This window comes from Phanerochaete carnosa (genome assembly GCF_000300595.1).
Source record: "Phanerochaete carnosa HHB-10118-sp unplaced genomic scaffold PHACAscaffold_3, whole genome shotgun sequence".
Classification (NCBI taxonomy): domain Eukaryota; kingdom Fungi; phylum Basidiomycota; class Agaricomycetes; order Polyporales; family Phanerochaetaceae; genus Phanerochaete; species Phanerochaete carnosa.
In genome coordinates, this window is record NW_006767630.1 from 3,850,009 (window position 1) to 3,867,143 (window position 17,135).

Here is a 17,135-nt window from a genome sequence, read left to right on the forward strand (position 1 = left end):
ATAAGCCTTAAGTGATCTTACGCATTTATCGGCCTATTACACCCTGTGCTTCGATAACTATGATACCGGCCGCAAACTTTCATGTATAAAGAGAGATTTATGAGAACAACTACACAAATACTACCGACCTTCCGCGAGTACTAGCTGAAATCGCAGATAGAAACCCTCAAGACGGGACGCGTGTAGACGGAGGGGAATCCAGGCCAGTATCATCCTGGATAGTAAACAGAGAGAGCTCGTAAATCTGGGAGGCATTCAGAATTAACGACAGTCGCTGCCCATTCGCTCATCCGGGATACCAGATCTAAGTAAATAAGAGCAGTCAGAACCGACATGCCTCTACCTATGCGGGGCTAGCGAAAGGGCTCACCTAGTCCCCAGTCGCAACAATAATGGTCACCTCAGAGTCGTTATTATCGTTGTCGACACTGTCTTCAGAAGTGACCGTAAGGATGAGCTCGTTGTCGGCCACAACGGACTCCGGCAAATTGTTGATTACCGCAGTCTGGAGCGGCCCGCCAGAGCCACTAGAGCTGAACTGGAAGAACAAGGTCAGCAGGAAGCCGTCCGTTGTCGGCAGGATGACGAGGCCCTTCGTATTCCCAGGAGACGGTGTTACGGGCGACGCCGTGAGGGACGTGCCCTCGCCACTGCCGCTGAAAACGGTGTTGGGGATGCCCGGGATGCCGGAGAAGGAAATGGATTGGAAGAATGCTGCCATAGAGCTACAGTGATTGTGACCTGCTGGTCGACGTTGATGCCGACATAAAACGGGTTTTTAACAGCGGCAGCGCTCAGACTGTGGGTCTGAACCGTCTGGTTGGCTGGTATTAGATGGATCCCCGGTGGAATGGTGAACTGAGTGGCGTCGCGAGTCTCCTATGAAAGATACTCGTCTTACAGGTCGATTTCAGACGGTAATCGGGATACTCACCTTCGCGCTGAAGCCACTCCTGTCAGCGAGGGCAGCAGTGTCGACAGCAGGGTCAGCATGAGAGACGACAATGCCATCTGACTCAATATAAGCACGAATCGTCTTCTGATTATCCAGAGCGACTTACCCTCAGAAGCTAAAGGGGTACCAGTAGCCAGGTTAAAGGCACCAAGGCAAGCAACGAGAGCAAAGATGAACTTCATGGCTGGCTGTAGACAAGGACTATCAGCTGTGTCTGAAGACGAGCCCAGCGAATGACTCGCTATTTATATAGCTATCTTATATTGTTTTAATTTCAATTTGACTTATGCCACTTCTAGGTAGGTCGCCAGTATGTGAGAGTGTGTACCCTAGTATACAGCGTCGTTTGAAATGCATTAGATCGCCTATAAGCACGCCTCAGTGAGCCGCATGTAAACACTGAACGAGAGAAGCCGGACATACTATAACACGACACCGGCGAGCTTCGGCACCGGCAGACACGTCGTCGATCAGCCGAGTAGCTCCGTTGATGTCCGCTAGAAAGTGTTCAACGTTTATACGCTGACCTGTGTTTAGCAACATGTACAACAGACTACACGTACGAACCTATGTGTAAAGTGCAAATAAGAGTTTTTCTGCTAAGGTTGCTTGAGCCGTAACAGAGCCTGCAGCGGCACGCGCGAGACCGTACCGGGCGAGAAGCCTACTCGGACATACTTTAAGTCAGAGCGTCCCCCAGCTAGTCCCCGAAGCACGCCAAGACAGCGCCGTCTCAGGATATTACCTTCAATAGAGTATGTCGACGTCGCGTACCACCGTCGGAAATTGAATGCACCAGTCCAGCACCAGGACCTCAGCAGCCTCAATTCACCGCCATCTACAATCCCAGGCATTGTGAACGGCGGAGTTTTTCCACAGCTATCGCCGTACAACACAACACCGAGTCACATGTCTGTCAAGACGTTAAAACAGTCGAATTTTTCGGCCAATAATTCTTACCTCAATTGCGAGAACGGATGTTCGTAGGTCTTGCCACCACGATCTGGACCGATTATAGTGTCAGGCCTTCAGAGGTGAACAGGACGAGCGGGCATTGTGAGCCTCGGATTAGAGAGCATCCCAAGAAATACTTTTAAAACATGGCACAACCCAGCGGCAGGACCTATCGTGTTCAGTTTCGAACATGGTGAGACCATACTCGGTCTTTCTCGCCAATACTTTCCAGCAAGCTGGACCAAACCGTAGTCGGCGATCAACGCGTCTATACGAAGTAGTAATCCCTCAATACTCGCGAGCCGAGCAAAACTCAAGTCACATAGATACAAGCAAAGGCAGACCGACTGTCAGTATCGAGGCGAGTAGTACGTCTTCCAGAACGACCGAGCCATACCGAACATACCCAATGTCAGCAACAGCCTGCACGCATGAAGTCAGAGTTGAAGCTCAGGTAAGGTTGGCACGGACTTACACCTCCGCTAATGACAGCCCTACGAAATCCGGTAAGCGCAAGATTAGCGCGTGTTACTCAAATCAAGACGTACCAAATACGGTACGGAGTTGCCCACAATATTCTGCGCCCGCGCATCTTGTCTTCGTGCTGAGTAGTGGTAACGCGCGGGTCATGGTTGCCGTTGCTGCGACCCAGATGCACCAGGTGAGGAGGATCCAGATGGCCTGTGCACCCGATGAGGCAATGGGATGCCTCCACAGCGAGGGGTGCAGGAACATGGCTGTGAAAGCGATGGAGCAGACAAGCGTCCAGACCGCGGCGATCCTTAAATTTGAGTTAGCGGGAGAAACGAGTAGGGAGCGAAGGCAAGGAGACGTACAATGAGGCGCGGACCCCATCTCGTGAGCCTACGGTGGCATAGCGGCCGGTGTAGTGGTACTGGCCTAGAAGCCAGCCGTCGAGAGCCGTCTAGAAACCATCGAATATGGAGTATGGGATATACGAGACTTGGCAGACACGCACCTCCAGCAGGCTAGTAAGCGTCAAGCAGACGTGAAAGGCTACGCAGAGCGCATGTCAGCGAAGCGATAATGGAGGTGAGATCCGCGGGAACGAACCAGGCACAAGTCTTCTTGGCCACTTGCTGAGCGTGAACGCTTTCGATCGAGCCTGATGCGCCCAGCGTCGGCCGAGGAACCACATCCCGAGGGCGTATCCAGCGCCGCAGAGCAGGGCGACGACTGTGACGACGGCGGTGACGGTTCCATTCGTGCGCCGGTTCAATATTGCGTCTGTGGATAGCATGGCAGGAGAGTAAACCAGACAGCAACGCTCAGCTGTAGCATTTCAGAGATCTCGAGGATAATCCTCACGGCAAAAGCGAGGCAAAAGCGTGTTCCACACGCACCGGCGAGAGGCGCCCACGAAGCCCAAATCACGTGGTTTTGCGCCCTGATGCGCCCTTCCGAATTTGGCTTCCGTTAGCGACCGACATCGCTAATACGGTCACCAATGCTTTGACTTTTGAACTGCTTTCTATGCCTCAAGTTGACGATGTGCTCACCTCAGAGAGTCGATTGGTGCTAGGTGAGAAATAAGTTTGAAAGACGTTCAATCGCTCTGCTCATATTCTTCCTACAGGCGGAAGCTTTGAGCCTTTCGATGCGTTCATCTGCTCTTGGGAGCGACTACCTCCTGAACTAGCCTGAACTGTACGATTACGCCTATGTCACCCTGGTGACCTCTGACGATAAACGTGGGGTATCAGCGCTTTTTCTGGTCTCACAAGTCTAGTGCCGACAGCTTCGCCTTCGTCTCTTCGCTGTCCTTATGCTGCCAAAGGGCGATGATGTTTACCGTGTGCTCTCCAGGATTCCACGCTCCTCACTGTCGGCATGGCTTGCCGATCGCTTCCCCGATCCTCCTCTCTGTATATTACTCGTTCGTTTCCTGCCGGCATGCAGCACCATGACGAGGAGAATGTGTAGCATGAAGTTCGACTCTGAACTTTGAAGAGCTCTCTGCGCAACATCTTTTTTTTTCAGTTTATTCTCTTGTAACTTATCCGTCGCCCTAAATTTCGCACCGCGTACTAGCAGACAGCACCCACTCGCCTGGAGACGCTTTATCTCGGGATTGCCAACCGGTCGGGCGACCCCTCTGCACAGACAACGTAGCAGTACCTGCTTAGATCCTGGCCGCGGCAAGCGCACAATATCCGTTCGCTAGACGTCAAATTGCGAGCCCGGCGGTCCCTGGTGGAACGTGAGCTACCATGAAGCTCGTCCGTATGTTTTTGGGCAGTGGTTCGAGGACAAACTTGTCCTTCAATGTCGGAGAGGCAACATCGGGTGAGTTATACTTGTCCCCCCACGGAAATCTCCCCGCTTACATGGCTCTCCCAAGATACTTGTGTGTTCACTGGTGTTACGGTGCAGCACGCACCGGCCACCGTGCACGTCTCGGTTCAGGTTATCAGGCCTACATCTTCCGGCAGCAGCATCCAGAAGCGGACTTTGCGCGCACTTTCTGATAAGGTTATGCTGGCCATGAACGAGTGAACAGTCATCCAGCTGTCGCGCCGCGGCACGACCCTGGTATGTCAGACGAGAGGATTGTGGAGTGGCTGCGCTATATGGTCCCACCGAATACTTGGTAGCAGCACAAGAAAGCACAATACGGGACGAGAGTGCAGTCATTTTTAACCACGGTGAGCAGTGCTTCTGCACAGGGGAGAAAATGGGATGATAGAATTTTTTTTAAATGAACTAATCGGTATTCCGCTTCCAAGTCCACGAATAAGACGCCCAATTTTAGCATTGTCTCGCCGTCTGTGTTCTCTTCTCTCTTTCGAATATTCATTGCATACCGCATGAATCTCAATCTTCGGCTGTGCTTCTCGCTCAGCGGTGGGAATCGAACGGGACCGCGGCCGTCACCACGTGTTGGTAGCATGTCGAAGCAGATGTTGCTGGCCACCACGACAGCTTACGTCGCTTTGACACGTCGATCTTCAGCGTTTCAACATCCATGGCAAGGCTTGCGCGCGGCGAGAATAGATCTACTGATTTCTCCGGGCTTGGAGACGTTTGGGAGAGATCTTGCGATGGTCGGCTGCCGGGGATTAGATTCTTTCGACAACTTAACGCTGAAGCTCGACTTGGCTCAACCCCTAAGGATAAGTGTACGCGCCGCAGGAGTAGCTTTGTGGAGTCTCCTGCCTCCTCTGAAGAAAATTTTGAGCAGTCTCTCAAGCGGCGGCGGCGGCGACAGCAACAACAACGAAGTGGTAAGCCAATCGCTTCTACTTCCAAGTAGCTGCACTGTTTAAACGACTCTTCCAGGTGCCAAGTCCCTTACTCCTCGCGTGTTCGCTCGCCTGCTGGAGCGGCTACCTCCAGAATTGCACGACTACATTTTTGGCTTCCTCGCAAGCTCTGACATGGAAGCTGGCTTATTGAGGAGGCTCTCCCTGGTCTCGCGAACCTGGTCCAGACAGTTCCGCCATCGCCTCTTCAGAAGACTCACGTTGAAGAATGAGGGAGATTGTCGTATGCTTTATGGTATACTACGGTCCCCACTGTCGTCCTGGCTTGCGGAACATATCACTATGTTGACATTCACCAACACTTACTTCACCGACCCTCGTCTCTGGATGACGCTCATGTGCCTCCTGCCGGCATGCCGCACCGTCCACAAAGTTTATGAGCCGGACACTCCTCCTTCCCGCGTGGCACACAGCGCAGCCCTGAAGAGCTCATTGAGGAACATTACCTCTCTCGTACTAACGCGCCTGCCTAGCATACACTGCTGATATCCGTTCTGCCGTATTCACGGAAGGCTTATTGAACTTCCCCCCCCCCCAAGTCTCGTCCCTGACGATGGCAGGAGACGCGATGGGAACGGCCTCTAATTGCTCCGCTAGTATCCTCTGATTAACTTGTCTTACGTCGTGACCGCCATGGCAATATACGAAATGTCCGTCTACCCTTGAACTTGAGTACTGAGTGCCCCAAGCTCAAACAGTGAAGGACGTACAAGAAGTTGAAAGCGCTCCCAAGTGCGACATACGCACACGATGAAGCTACGGCCGCCGCTTTCATTCAGTCGTGGTGGCATTCGGGGCGACAGAAGCGTGCGATAGTGTGTCAAACCGAGTGCATGTCAGGTATCGCAGGATCCGCGAGGGAAATAGGGACGCGAAACGCAAAGCGGTGACTAGCTTTTGAGTCCGATGGTACCCGCGTATGGGCGGAAGGTCGTCGGCAGTCCATCTCGTACATAACCACAAGTCCCCGAACACCACGCGACAGTACAACTTATTTTCGGTATGGTAATCATATCGGACATGCGACAGCAGAACCAGATAGTGGAATAGCATACGACGAAGAGCTGTATCGAAGCAATAAGTCGCGACAACATCCCAATCTCTACTCCTCCACAGCCACACACGCACGAGAGAGCGAGGGCACTTAAGGTGCGAAGAAAGTCTTCAAGAAGGCCTCGCCGGCTGCCTTCGGGGTCTTGGCCTTCTTGGCGCCCTTGGCCTTGATGCGCTCCTGCTTGACTGACCACGGAATGAGATATACGCGCATCATGACATAACAAGATAGACCTACGTAGCTCCTGCCTCCGGAGAGTCTTCGCATAAGGGTTCAAGCGGAAGAGTACACCCTTGTTGACCAGAGGGTTCTTGTGCTGCGTCCACGGGCGCTTTTGGTGCTTGGCATTCGCGGGGCGGATGACCGACTGGATCTCGTCGCTGTTGATCAGACGCGTTACATCGGGGTTCGTGATCTTGGCAGTAGGGAGGACGTAATCCTTCTTGTAGACCGAGGGCGTATCGAATGTGCCGAAGACCTCGTCGAGGAGGGCGAAGGCTCCCTGGGTCCAGATCACGAACCGACCAAGGTGACCGCCGGGCGCGAGCTGGAGGAGATTCAAGCGACGAACGTTGACGATCTCAACACCAGGGACGTTGCGGAACGCCTTAACAATGCCGTTGTCCTCATTATAGACCACGAGGGGACCGCGGCGTTGACGGTGACGGCGGTTGCGCAGCTTGCCCTTGCCGGCGCGGAGCTTGCGAGAGTTAGAGACCTTGGCGATATCAGCGTGAGCGTTGAGGGTTTTGAGGAGAGCAACAGCCTCCTTGGTCTTCTTGAAGGACTCGACGGCAGAGTCAACGACGAGAGGAACCTCCTCGATCTGCTCAATACGATGGCCGCGAGCAAGGACAAGAGAAGGAAGGGCGGAGGCAGCAAGGGCAGAAACAACGGCGAAGCGACGCTGATTCTGGTTGACCTTGACGTGCCACTTGCGCCAGGTCTTGGTGGGGGCAAACATGCGACCGCCACGGCACATGTTACCAAACGCAGCCTGACCGGAGCGGTGGGTTCCTCCACCGCCGACACGGGGGATACGGGCGACGGCACGACCAGTACCCCAGGACTCAGCAGAGGTCTGGTGGCCGGCCTTCTCGCTCACGGCGTACGCCTGCCTCTTATTCTTGGCGAGGCTCTCTGCAGAAAAATGAGATCATGGCTACTTCAGGCACATAGATCGTGACTCACTGTGAACCTGCTGGACAACATCGAGTCTGATGGGCGCGGTGAGGACCGCAGGTAAGGGGAGGGAGGTGGAAGCCTCTGTATTGGGTCAAACCCGCTCATTCATTCATCTAATTTTCTCCAGCAGCGTGCCAACGTACCTCCTGCTGTAGAGTGAACGTTGACTGTGGGACGGGAGGCCATCGTTGACGGTGGTTCTGAGGGTCTTGAGGATGTTCTGGACGATGAGCAACACCGGATTCGTTGACGCCGGAGGCTGCCGAGAAAATAAGGTTTGCTACTGTATAGTTGCACGGATTAGGCAACATCGGACCGCATCCTCGAAGCTTTGACGATGAACTGTGCGCGTCTTGCGAGTGCCAACCTTCCTACACGCCCTCTGTCTGTAGCATCCAACAGTTACCCCGTCCCTCAACATCCACCATCTCCCTACAGAAACTCCGCAGAGTGGGGCTGCAGCAAAGTATTCACCTGCCCCGGATGCTCTCTGGCGCGTGGCTGCCATTCTGCGGCATCCCAATCGCTCATTATTGCTATGCTCCTGTTATTGTCACAAGTTTCACGGGCGCATCTGTCAGAGGGTATGTAAGCTGCCAAGCTCCCGTCGTTTCCTATAGCGCGCGACTAGCCCAGTCATGCAAAGTGAGTGTGTCGCATAATCCTTTCGCGATTTACACCGGAGTCTACATAGGTTCTTAATACATTTGTCTTGATACATTTGTCCTGCGGGATTTGACGTTGGAGATGCGACCTATCTGCGATGTGCGCCAATGCAGCATCCGGGAGGGCCAGGCAAGATTGTCGGCTGTGGTATCCGGATAATTCAATGCGCATAATACAGTACCTCAGGCACGTCTCGAGGTCTTCGATGTTTCCGTTGGACATCACAACCCGGGCGAATCGCTAGCTGGATTGAACGCTCTGCTGTTACTTCAAATGCCGTCATTCTAAGACAAGAAGCCCACGGGCCGTCAGATTATTTGCACCAGGCGACTCTTCGCTTGGACTATGTGCCTCTTATCGATCGGTGTTGGAAGTTCCGGACCTCTCTGGGGAACCGCTTTGCTTGGTCATTGACCGTTCTGTCGGTCGGTCAGCCAGATGCAACGCGTGAAGTGCATGACTCGATCGAGTTATTAAACCTCGGCCGAGTCTGGATGCCAACAAGCTGTTCCCAACGCTCACACTGGTTGGCATGTCCCCAGTCGTGACTCATTCAGATGACATACCTGTCGTGGTCGAACCTACCAAGGTTGTGAATACACCTCAGATTGGCGATGTCACGTTCAGGACCCTTCCCGACGAGTACTTCCGCTCTCGCCTTTCGACTACAGCGAAGAACAGGGCTTTCGATGGCAGTACGCTCTTTATCTACCCTTTCATATTCCTTCTCATGGCAAGCCACAGTTCGCTCTGTCCTACATCTCGAACAACGTCCCGGGATCATCTCACTGCTTGCGGGGAAACCTCATTCGTCTACGTTCCCCATAACATCCCTGAACTTTACCCTACGCGACCCTGTCGATCCGACGATCGAGACTCCCATCAATCTGAGCCAGGAAGAGCTTGATCTTGGCTTACAGTATGGTCCCACTACTGGCATTCAACCGCTGATCGAGTGGGCGTACGGGCTGCAGAAGGCTGCACACGGGAGGAACGAAGGGGAGGGTTGGTCCATTACCATCGGAAATGGCGCACAGGACTTGATATACAAGGTTAGCCTAAACGGACATCTACTCATGATTAAGGCTTATCCGTGAACAGGCCGTCACAGCACTCGTGAACCCGGGAGATGCTGTTCTGACTGAAGCCCCTGTATATGCGTGCGTATTCGTCCTCATTGTGACTGTAACTCCGCTGAGATATAGGCAGGGGTGTACCGCCAATGTTCCAAACAATGCTATGTGATGTTCACGGTGAGTGTTATTTTCCTTACGGCGCCACATGCACACAGACTGACATGGCATCAGAGGTTGAAACTGACGCCGACGGCATTGATGCGTCTTCTCTCCGCGCGCTCCTTGAAAATTGGCCCACGGACAAGCCGAAGCCCAAAGTGCTTTACACTGTCCCGGTAATACTGAGTGCAACTCTAAGCTGAGAGGGAATCTCTGATTTTGATTATCTCAGTACGGTTGCAACCCGACAGGTATGACGGCGACCCTAGAACGCCGTCTAAAGGTCCTTCAGCTAGCGAGGGAACATGACTTTTTCATTCTCGAGGACGACCCTTACCATTACCTGTACTATGGTCCACACCCCCGTCCTCCATCCTACTTTGCACTGGAAAAAGATCAGTTAGAGATTGGTCGCGTCATACGCTTGGACAGCTTGTCCAAGATTCTTTCTTCCGGCCTGCGTCTAGGTTTCGCATCCGGTCCGAACGTCATTATCAAGGCTATGAACGACCATGTAAGCACTTATTGAACCTTTTGGCCGTCGCTGACAGCGACCGTCGTGCAGAGCACGGTGTCGAATCTGCAGCCGAACTCGCTCTCGCAGATCCTGGCCGTCGCTGTGCTCAGCCGCTGGGGCTACGACGGCTTCTTCAAGCACTCCGAGCGCGTCTCGCAGTTCTACAAGACGAAGCGGGACGTCTTCGAGGCCGCGATGCGACGGCACTTGAGCGATGTCGCCGAGTGGACGAGCCCCGAGGCGGGAATGTTCATGTGGTCTGTCTCCCCTATGTACACACATACAAACGCGTGGGGCTAACAAGAAGGTGCAGGTTCAAGCTCCTTACCGGCAGCGAAGGCCGCGAAGGCGATTCCGACGAGATTATCCGGACGACAGCGCTCGAGCGTGGCGTGCTGGCGTTGCCCGGCACAGTATTCTTCCCCAACAAGCGCAAGTCGGCGTACGTCCGGGCATCGTTCAGTCAGCTCGGTGAGAAGGAGGTGGATGAGGCCCTTCGCCGGTTGCGGACTGCGATCCTGGACAGCAGGTAGTTGCTGTATGTGCCCCTCCTGTGCCGCCAGGCTCAAGGGCGAATGAATGCTGCACATTTCAATCTCTTATTTGTTTTTTTTCATGTCGTACGGCAACAATAATGGCGTGCACTAGTAGAGCGTCCAAAGGCCGTTTCTGTTCACTGGGCCTTGCATAAATACAGCCCAAAGTCTCAAATATCGCCGCGTCTGAACGGGATTGCTGCCTAACGTGGTACAAAGTTTACGCCTTCCAGCCCGCACCTATTTATTCGCTTTCATTCAGCTGCCCCACCTGATTAATACCAAACAGCTTTGGCCGCAAAAACCTTCCGCCCGGCATATCGAAGGTTGTGTGAAGTCACGATGAGCGGACGATTGTTGTTACGGGCCTTCAAGCATTACGACCTTGTCGTAAAGAGCGCGAAAATTCGCTTCTATATATGCAGCCCTTCCTGCAAATAATCTCTACAGAATCACTTACTGCGTGTCACTACGCTTCGCCCTGGAGGCTGAGTCGAGCCAACCAAAAGGTTCTAAATGGAGACTAGTGCGGAACACAGCACCACGGCCCGATGCCCGACACTTGGCGCTCTACCTGAGGCCCCGAACACCACCGTCCGTCCAACGGACGACCGAGTAGTACCATCTCAGTTGGACTCCAGTCCTGTAGATGTGGCGCACGTCATTTCACTACTTGTCTGCATCATATTGGTTAGTATATAAGAGTGGTTCGGAAGCGTCTCGATACATGAGATTCTGAACCCGCGTCGCACGTCGCCCTTCTCATTGACTTACCCCCGACGTTCATCGTTGTCGACTCCGACTCGTAGGCGTGTCTCCTGCGTAGAATCTACAGCTTAGCCCTTCATACTTGTGGCTGACAACGCAGGAGCTGGCGATATGTGCCGTCATGGTGTTGGTAATCACCGGGCCCTCGACCAAGTACTCGCGAACGCATTGAACGCCCCAATGTCCGCTTTTGAGCTCGGTCGAAGTGCACAAGTGCAATGAGTGGCATGTTTGCGATAGATGTATTTCTCCTCATATCCCAAGCTTATCGTGTCCAACAGCTCCTATGCAGGGATCAGTAAGTGTTTCTGCTTCTGCGGTGATCGAGGTCCTATCATCACTGGGGGAGCGAGGTCAGAACTAGTGACTCTGGGCCAGCTGCGCATGTCAAGCTCTCACTGGGAAGCCATGCCACCTCCCCGCTGGTGCCTCTGCTATCTGCTTCTGTGTCGTGTAGCATGAGCTGGCGAGTCCCACCAATTCTAAACTGCGTGTACTGCTGACCACGCTGGCGACCCGGCTCTGAATTCACGCGGGCGCGCAATATAAGGATAAACGGCAGAGTGCGTACTTTCCCCAGCATCCCACCGCCCACCACAGTAACATCCCGACTTTCGTACGTCGCTACTGCCAAATTTCAGGAAGAGAAGATAACGCCCCCTGTCGAATAGTTATCTATAATGGCTTTCGCCGAACAGATCACCCTCGTCAACGCGTGCTTCGCCGTCAAGTGCGAGTCGTGCGGTAAGACAACCTGGAAGGTAAGCACCTCACCCGAAGACTTCATTTATGTCCGCGCCCGTTAGCCTCATGCTCCACACGTTACCCCGCGCTGTGTGTCCCCAGCGTCGCGGCCATCAGTTTTTCACTGAGGTCCAAGGGGCGAAATGCTTCCTTTCCCCCGCGCATGTGTTTTCTAGTCGTACGATGAGCCCTGTTCAATTGTGTCCGCTGCTATCCTGATCGTGAAGTGCTGATCTTACGTTCTCTTCCCACAGGGGTGTGGCAAGCATGTCGAGTCGGTGAGTCATTCGAAGCACATTTTGCTTGTGTTCGGCCTTAGTGCCCCGGAATACAAAGGCCTTCTTGCAGGCGTTTGGGCCGCTCTATATGTCTTGATCAAGATACAGCCGCGACTGTTCTGGGGTGGCTAATGCGTTCTGATGGTTCTCGTCGGGACGTGGGGCAGCTGCGCGGCTGTGGACGTTGTGACCCACGTTCCTGGGTCTGTCTCTGCTATTCGACGACGTTAAGGCCGAAATTGCTCCTGGTGGCCGAGAGACATGGCTGCACAATGGATAAGGCTTCCAATGCCTCTTTCTGATGGATACGTTTTGTGGCGTCGTTACATTAGTTCCTCGCTGGGTTGGACGTGACTGATTGACGAGTTTACGCTTGCTACAGGTCATGAAAGACGTCCCCGAGGACGACCAATGCACCTGTCCTCGCTCATGAAGTGGCTGAAAGGAGTCGTTTCGAGGTTGTTGAGGGGTGTGAAGCATTGGAATGTGATCAGGGTGTCGTGTCAGGCGGATGTGTATTTGTACGACTCCTGAAGAATATTTAGATCTCTAGAAAGCTGATAGGAAAAAGTGCGAAGTAAAACAGGGGGCTGATGTAGGGTGCGTTGGTGCCCTGAATTGTGCATCGATTGCGGGTGCAGGCTGCGAGCGAGCGCACGGCGCGCGATATGTTTTGCGGAGAGATTCCTGTATATGGCAACTGCCGAGAAGCTCATCCCGCGGCTTTGCGGCATCCACAGGCGCCCATTAGTTACTAAACGCCAGCTAAACTCAGACTCGACCCTCTGAAATAACCTTTCATCTTTCCTGCCCTAACCGTCTTCTCTGTCGTCGTCTGCATCGTCGACCTCGCTTGCAACGGTTTTACCAACACAAGTAACCTCGCCGTCTCTGAACGTCATTATCACCACATACTGCCGCCGTCGCCCACGACCCCACCGCTCACCCCGTCGCGCATGGCGTCCGCAACGTCGTCGTCTGCGACGATGCAGCGCCCTAGGGTGATCAGCATCACCGCCTCTACGCCTCAGCTGCCGACCACGTCGGCAATCGTAATTGAGACAGGTCACATACGAGAGACCCGTTCTGGCGAGGGTCACAAGATGATCAACCAGTATGAGATGAAGTTGTTGCTCGGCAAGGGGCAGCATGGAGAGGTCTGGAAGTCCAAGGACACGCTCACAAATGAGATTGTGGTATGCTTTTGCATCGCTATATGCGCTTCTATTGTGCTCTGACGACCGCTTCACCTCTAGGCTATCAAGGCCATGAAGCGCAAGAACCCAAAGCAGGACCGCATGAGCCTGCTACGACGCTCCAGACTGCCACGGTCGCCTCAGCATCTATCTGTAGCGAATAATTTAGGCGCAACCGAGATAAAGATTCTCAAGGAGATAGCTATTATGAAGAAGCTCCGGCATCCTAACGTCGTACGGCTTATGGAGGTCTTGAACGACAACCTGAAGGAGAGAATATACATGGGTACGCTTCCTCCTCTCTTCTAATCGCTCTCCTCCTCTCATGCGCCACCCTTCTGACCCTCTATTAATCTACCCGTCATGTTCCCTCTCCTCTCGCGTGACTTCCCTTGGCTACAAACGTGCCATCCAGTCATGGAGTTCATGGCAGGTGGGGAAATCAAGTGGCGGACAGACGATGAAGAGCCTCTGCTTCGTGTCAGTCAAACACGGCGCATCTGCCGAGATGTCCTTTTGGGTCTGGAATACCGTCAGTCGTCCCTCAGCTCCTTAAATTGACATCTTCTCACGCATCAAATACCCCAATTTCAGTCCACGACCAAGGCATCATTCATCGTGATATCAAGCCTGCGAATCTTCTCTGGTCTGCCGACCGACGGGTCGTGAAGATCGCAGACTTCGGCATCTCCCATTTCTCATACGCCCAGTTCCTCGCAGCCAAAGGCAAGACGGCTGACTCAGCAGACATTCAGGACTTGGAAGGGCACGACAAGATTCTTCTAGACGAGTCTGATCTTACGAGGTTCGCTGGCACGCCAACGTTCCTCGCGCCCGAGATCATTAGCGACGGCTCGGCAGACATGTCAGCTTCGGCGAGCACGTCGGGCAATCTAGAGTCGACCAGCGTTGAGGTCAGGAGGCCCGTCATCAGCAAGGCTATTGACATATGGGCATTTGGCGTCACGTTGTATGCACTACTCTTCGGCAAGCTCCCTTTCCTCTCCGAGGGCGAGTATCAGATATACAACAAAATCAAGGAGGAAGACTGGGACGTGCCGGAAACCATGGGTCAGGACATGATCCCTGTTGGTGGTCGCCGCCAGCATAAGCCGAAGAAGAGTCAGGAGACGGAAGGGTACCTAGTCGTGGACCTACTGCAGGGCATTTTGGAGAAGGACCCTGCAAAACGTTTGGACCTGCAGGACATAAAGGTACGTCTTGATGCACTCTTCACTATTCCGCTTGTTCACCGTCTCTCAGCGCCATCCGTGGATCACCCGCGATATGCCCAACGCGGAGCAGTGGCTACGCGCTACTAACGGCGCCGAGAACGTATCATTAGCCCCCACCGAGGACGAGACCAGCTCAGCCCTGTCGACAGTTTTCTTTCGGTACAAGTTTCGCAATCGCCTTGCGCGAGGCATTTCGTCCGGCATTTCGTCTATTTTCAGAAACATTCGGCCTCAGCGCTCTTTTCGAGCGAATACTGGTCGATCCGCCCAGCCTCTTTCGGAGGAAGAACAACGATACCGGCGCATAGGTACGCGTTCGATGCCCCACGTCGAGCTCTCGCAGCCGCAGAGCGCGACAGGCGCCAATGACAAGGGCAAGCAGCCAATGAAATCGCACGCGGGGCGCAACAAGTCGTCTGTCGACGTTCGGACGAGTCAGCAGACCAAGAGCCTCGACTGGGCTTCCAGTTCTGCCGGCGGATCCAACGTTCCAGACGTCGGCGGCTCAGGGATAAAACCCCGGCGTGGGTCAGCGCCAGGGCTTGCGCTGTCGACTCTTGACACGCTGCGGGTACCTGCGCGATCATCGCGCGTCTCGTCGCCCCAACGATCGCCGTCGGTCCAGAGCCCGTCGACGCCACACATGAGCGAGCTGACGCAGGAGGATCGGCCCAGGAGCAGGCTGTCGCTGCTGGTGCGGTGGATGATCAATAAGCCGGCGTCGTGGGCGCCATCACAGCAGGCCAGCACGTCCACACTACCTTCCGGGGCCGTCTCCCCGTCGTCGATCGCAAGCGGGAGCAGACCGACTCACACGCGCGACCTCACCCAAAGGCGGAGTGAGGATGCGTTCAACCGCGTGTCGTCGCACAACGACGGCTCGCTGACGCAAGCGATGCGCGCGGCGAGCTGGGGCGAGGTCGACGGGTATAGGTCGCGGCCGTCGGAGGACATGGCGAGTCTGTATTCTGACCACGGCGAAGATGGGCCTGACGAAGACACGTACCTCGTCGGCTTCGGCGGCGTCGCGCAGAGCCCGGTCTCGACGGTACCAAGCGCCGTGCTGAGCACGGTGTCATCCCTGGGCTCGCTCGGCTCGGCGGTGCCGATGTCGGCTGCGCAGATCCTGCTGCAGCGCGCCGAAGGCAGCGGGAGCGCGGACTTGTCGTCTGTGCCGGATCTTGCGGCACGGGATGCGGTGTTGGTGCGGCATGCGCAGGTGCGTGCGCATGCGACGAGCCCGCTGTCCCATCGCGCGAGCGAGGAGGATCTGGACCCGCAGTCTCCGACGTTCGAGGACTCGGATGGCGAGTCAGATGTGACAGGGGACCGGACGCCGAGCGAGCAAGACTTTGCGCCAAACACGAGCGTGATGTACCAGGAGGCCGACGAGGAGAGCGACGAGGAGGAGCCGGCGCCGCTGGAGGTCAAAACCCGGCGGCCGTCGTGGTCGGTGCACTCACGCCCGTCGTCACCGCGGCGGTCGGACATTGGGCAGGAGGGCTGCGCCCGGCCTGCGATTCGTATTTAGCGAAAGGACCTTTATTCCACTCATCGGTTCGCTCTCATAGATCTGGACTCTTTCTCGTTTTGCCACACGTGCATTACCCATGTTTATATCTCCCTCTCTCTCATCATCACTACCGCGTTTTGCTCATAGATGCATATCACCACAATCTCTCTGCATGTTGTACCATCCTCTCATCTCTCCCTCGTCGTACCTAGGAACAGAATAGTGACTTCAATAATGTCTCTCGATCACTGCCCCCAGGCGCGGTCGGCGCTTTGCGGCAACTTGTTCAAATTTCGACGCCGTATAGCTAAGTCTGCGCTACATCGTAATGACTGCGAGTTCACCTGGCTGAACATGCTTCTGTAAGTGGAAAAGTCCTCCAGAAAGATGCTGATGGGACAATCCGTGGGAACAAATGCAACAAACAGAGTTAGTCCAGGTGATCTGGGAGAGCAGGACGACGACTCCGTTTAACTTGTGCTGTCGTCTCGACTCTCCAATCGGCTCGATGCCTGCTATTCCGTTGGTTCTGCACGAGAGCACTGCTCAGCCTAATGCGAATCAGTCACGTTAACGTTTTCAGTACACACTTTTGCCTTCCATGCCGCCAAATCTTTCTCGGGAATGCTAAACAACGCTGGCTGCAAGAACCTCCCGTCTGGCATTGTGGGGTTGTGTCTGACCTTGACGGCCGGATGGTTGTTGACAGCTCGGGTGACCTTGTTAGAAAGTGTAAGATAGTTCATTTCTGAAACCTGCGCCCCGCAAGAAATCTGGAACAGCTGCAGCTGTGGAAATGAAGATAGAAGGGATGCGACGGTTGACCAGTTGCGACGGTAGAGATACCGGTGTGATTCCTCGCTGTCTTTCGAGTCGGCGAGGGCGATCTGGTGAACGGACCAGGTCTCGTTGCCGCCGTCGGGAGGTATAAACCTGGCAGCTTGAACCGAGATATGCATGGTGACCGGACCCCCTACCGATAGAGAGCCAATGAATCCGTAAGAATCTGGTATCT

At 54.4% G+C, this 17,135-nt stretch overlaps 8 protein-coding genes across 8 annotated transcripts; 4 read left to right on the forward strand and 4 right to left on the reverse strand.

Moving 5' to 3' along the window:
• Nucleotides 1-370: 370 nt before the first annotated feature.
• Nucleotides 371-1,187, reverse strand: PHACADRAFT_207448 (uncharacterized protein; the record flags this gene model as incomplete). Its single annotated transcript, XM_007393888.1, has 4 exons — nt 1,062-1,187; nt 935-1,011; nt 801-879; nt 371-744 (listed from the first exon to the last, which is right to left on the reverse strand). The coding sequence occupies exons 1-4, from the start codon at nt 1,135-1,137 to the stop codon at nt 371-373; spliced, it is 606 nt and encodes a 201-aa protein (XP_007393950.1). The 5' UTR covers nt 1,138-1,187.
• Nucleotides 1,188-2,162: 975 nt separating this feature from the next.
• PHACADRAFT_207449 (uncharacterized protein) lies at nt 2,163-3,244 on the reverse strand. The gene is made up of 6 exons (XM_007393889.1): nt 2,984-3,244; nt 2,889-2,926; nt 2,746-2,834; nt 2,458-2,690; nt 2,385-2,403; nt 2,163-2,332 (listed from the first exon to the last, which is right to left on the reverse strand). Exons 1-6 carry the CDS (start codon nt 3,168-3,170, stop codon nt 2,260-2,262), a joined length of 639 nt encoding a protein of 212 aa, XP_007393951.1. The 5' UTR covers nt 3,171-3,244; the 3' UTR covers nt 2,163-2,259.
• A 2,258-nt stretch (nt 3,245-5,502) lies between these two features.
• On the forward strand, nt 5,503-5,716 carry PHACADRAFT_253127 (uncharacterized protein). The gene has a single exon (XM_007393890.1). The coding sequence runs from the start codon at nt 5,521-5,523 to the stop codon at nt 5,677-5,679; it is 159 nt and encodes a 52-aa protein (XP_007393952.1). The 5' UTR covers nt 5,503-5,520; the 3' UTR covers nt 5,680-5,716.
• A 412-nt stretch (nt 5,717-6,128) lies between these two features.
• PHACADRAFT_253128 (uncharacterized protein) lies at nt 6,129-7,636 on the reverse strand. The gene is made up of 4 exons (XM_007393891.1): nt 7,576-7,636; nt 7,439-7,513; nt 6,485-7,387; nt 6,129-6,432 (listed from the first exon to the last, which is right to left on the reverse strand). Exons 1-4 carry the CDS (start codon nt 7,616-7,618, stop codon nt 6,338-6,340), a joined length of 1,116 nt encoding a protein of 371 aa, XP_007393953.1. The 5' UTR covers nt 7,619-7,636; the 3' UTR covers nt 6,129-6,337.
• A 988-nt stretch (nt 7,637-8,624) lies between these two features.
• PHACADRAFT_253130 (uncharacterized protein) lies at nt 8,625-10,542 on the forward strand. Its single transcript, XM_007393892.1, has 8 exons — nt 8,625-8,793; nt 8,843-9,150; nt 9,200-9,258; nt 9,308-9,351; nt 9,406-9,509; nt 9,566-9,847; nt 9,899-10,107; nt 10,164-10,542. The coding sequence occupies exons 1-8, from the start codon at nt 8,631-8,633 to the stop codon at nt 10,381-10,383; spliced, it is 1,389 nt and encodes a 462-aa protein (XP_007393954.1). The 5' UTR covers nt 8,625-8,630; the 3' UTR covers nt 10,384-10,542.
• A 2,620-nt stretch (nt 10,543-13,162) lies between these two features.
• Nucleotides 13,163-14,692, forward strand: PHACADRAFT_88772 (uncharacterized protein; the record flags this gene model as incomplete). The annotated part of the gene is made up of 5 exons (XM_007393893.1): nt 13,163-13,369; nt 13,433-13,658; nt 13,788-13,904; nt 13,967-14,586; nt 14,636-14,692. Coding segments are annotated over 5 exons (1,227 nt in total), but the record flags the coding sequence as incomplete, so codon positions are not given.
• A 234-nt stretch (nt 14,693-14,926) lies between these two features.
• Nucleotides 14,927-16,138, forward strand: PHACADRAFT_159755 (uncharacterized protein; the record flags this gene model as incomplete). The annotated part of the gene is made up of 1 exon (XM_007393894.1): nt 14,927-16,138. One exon carries the CDS (start codon nt 14,927-14,929, stop codon nt 16,136-16,138), a length of 1,212 nt encoding a protein of 403 aa, XP_007393956.1.
• A 527-nt stretch (nt 16,139-16,665) lies between these two features.
• Nucleotides 16,666-17,131, reverse strand: PHACADRAFT_253135 (uncharacterized protein). The gene has a single exon (XM_007393895.1). It carries the CDS (start codon nt 17,077-17,079, stop codon nt 16,672-16,674), a length of 408 nt encoding a protein of 135 aa, XP_007393957.1. The 5' UTR covers nt 17,080-17,131; the 3' UTR covers nt 16,666-16,671.
• Between the last annotated feature and the right edge of the window lie 4 nt (nt 17,132-17,135).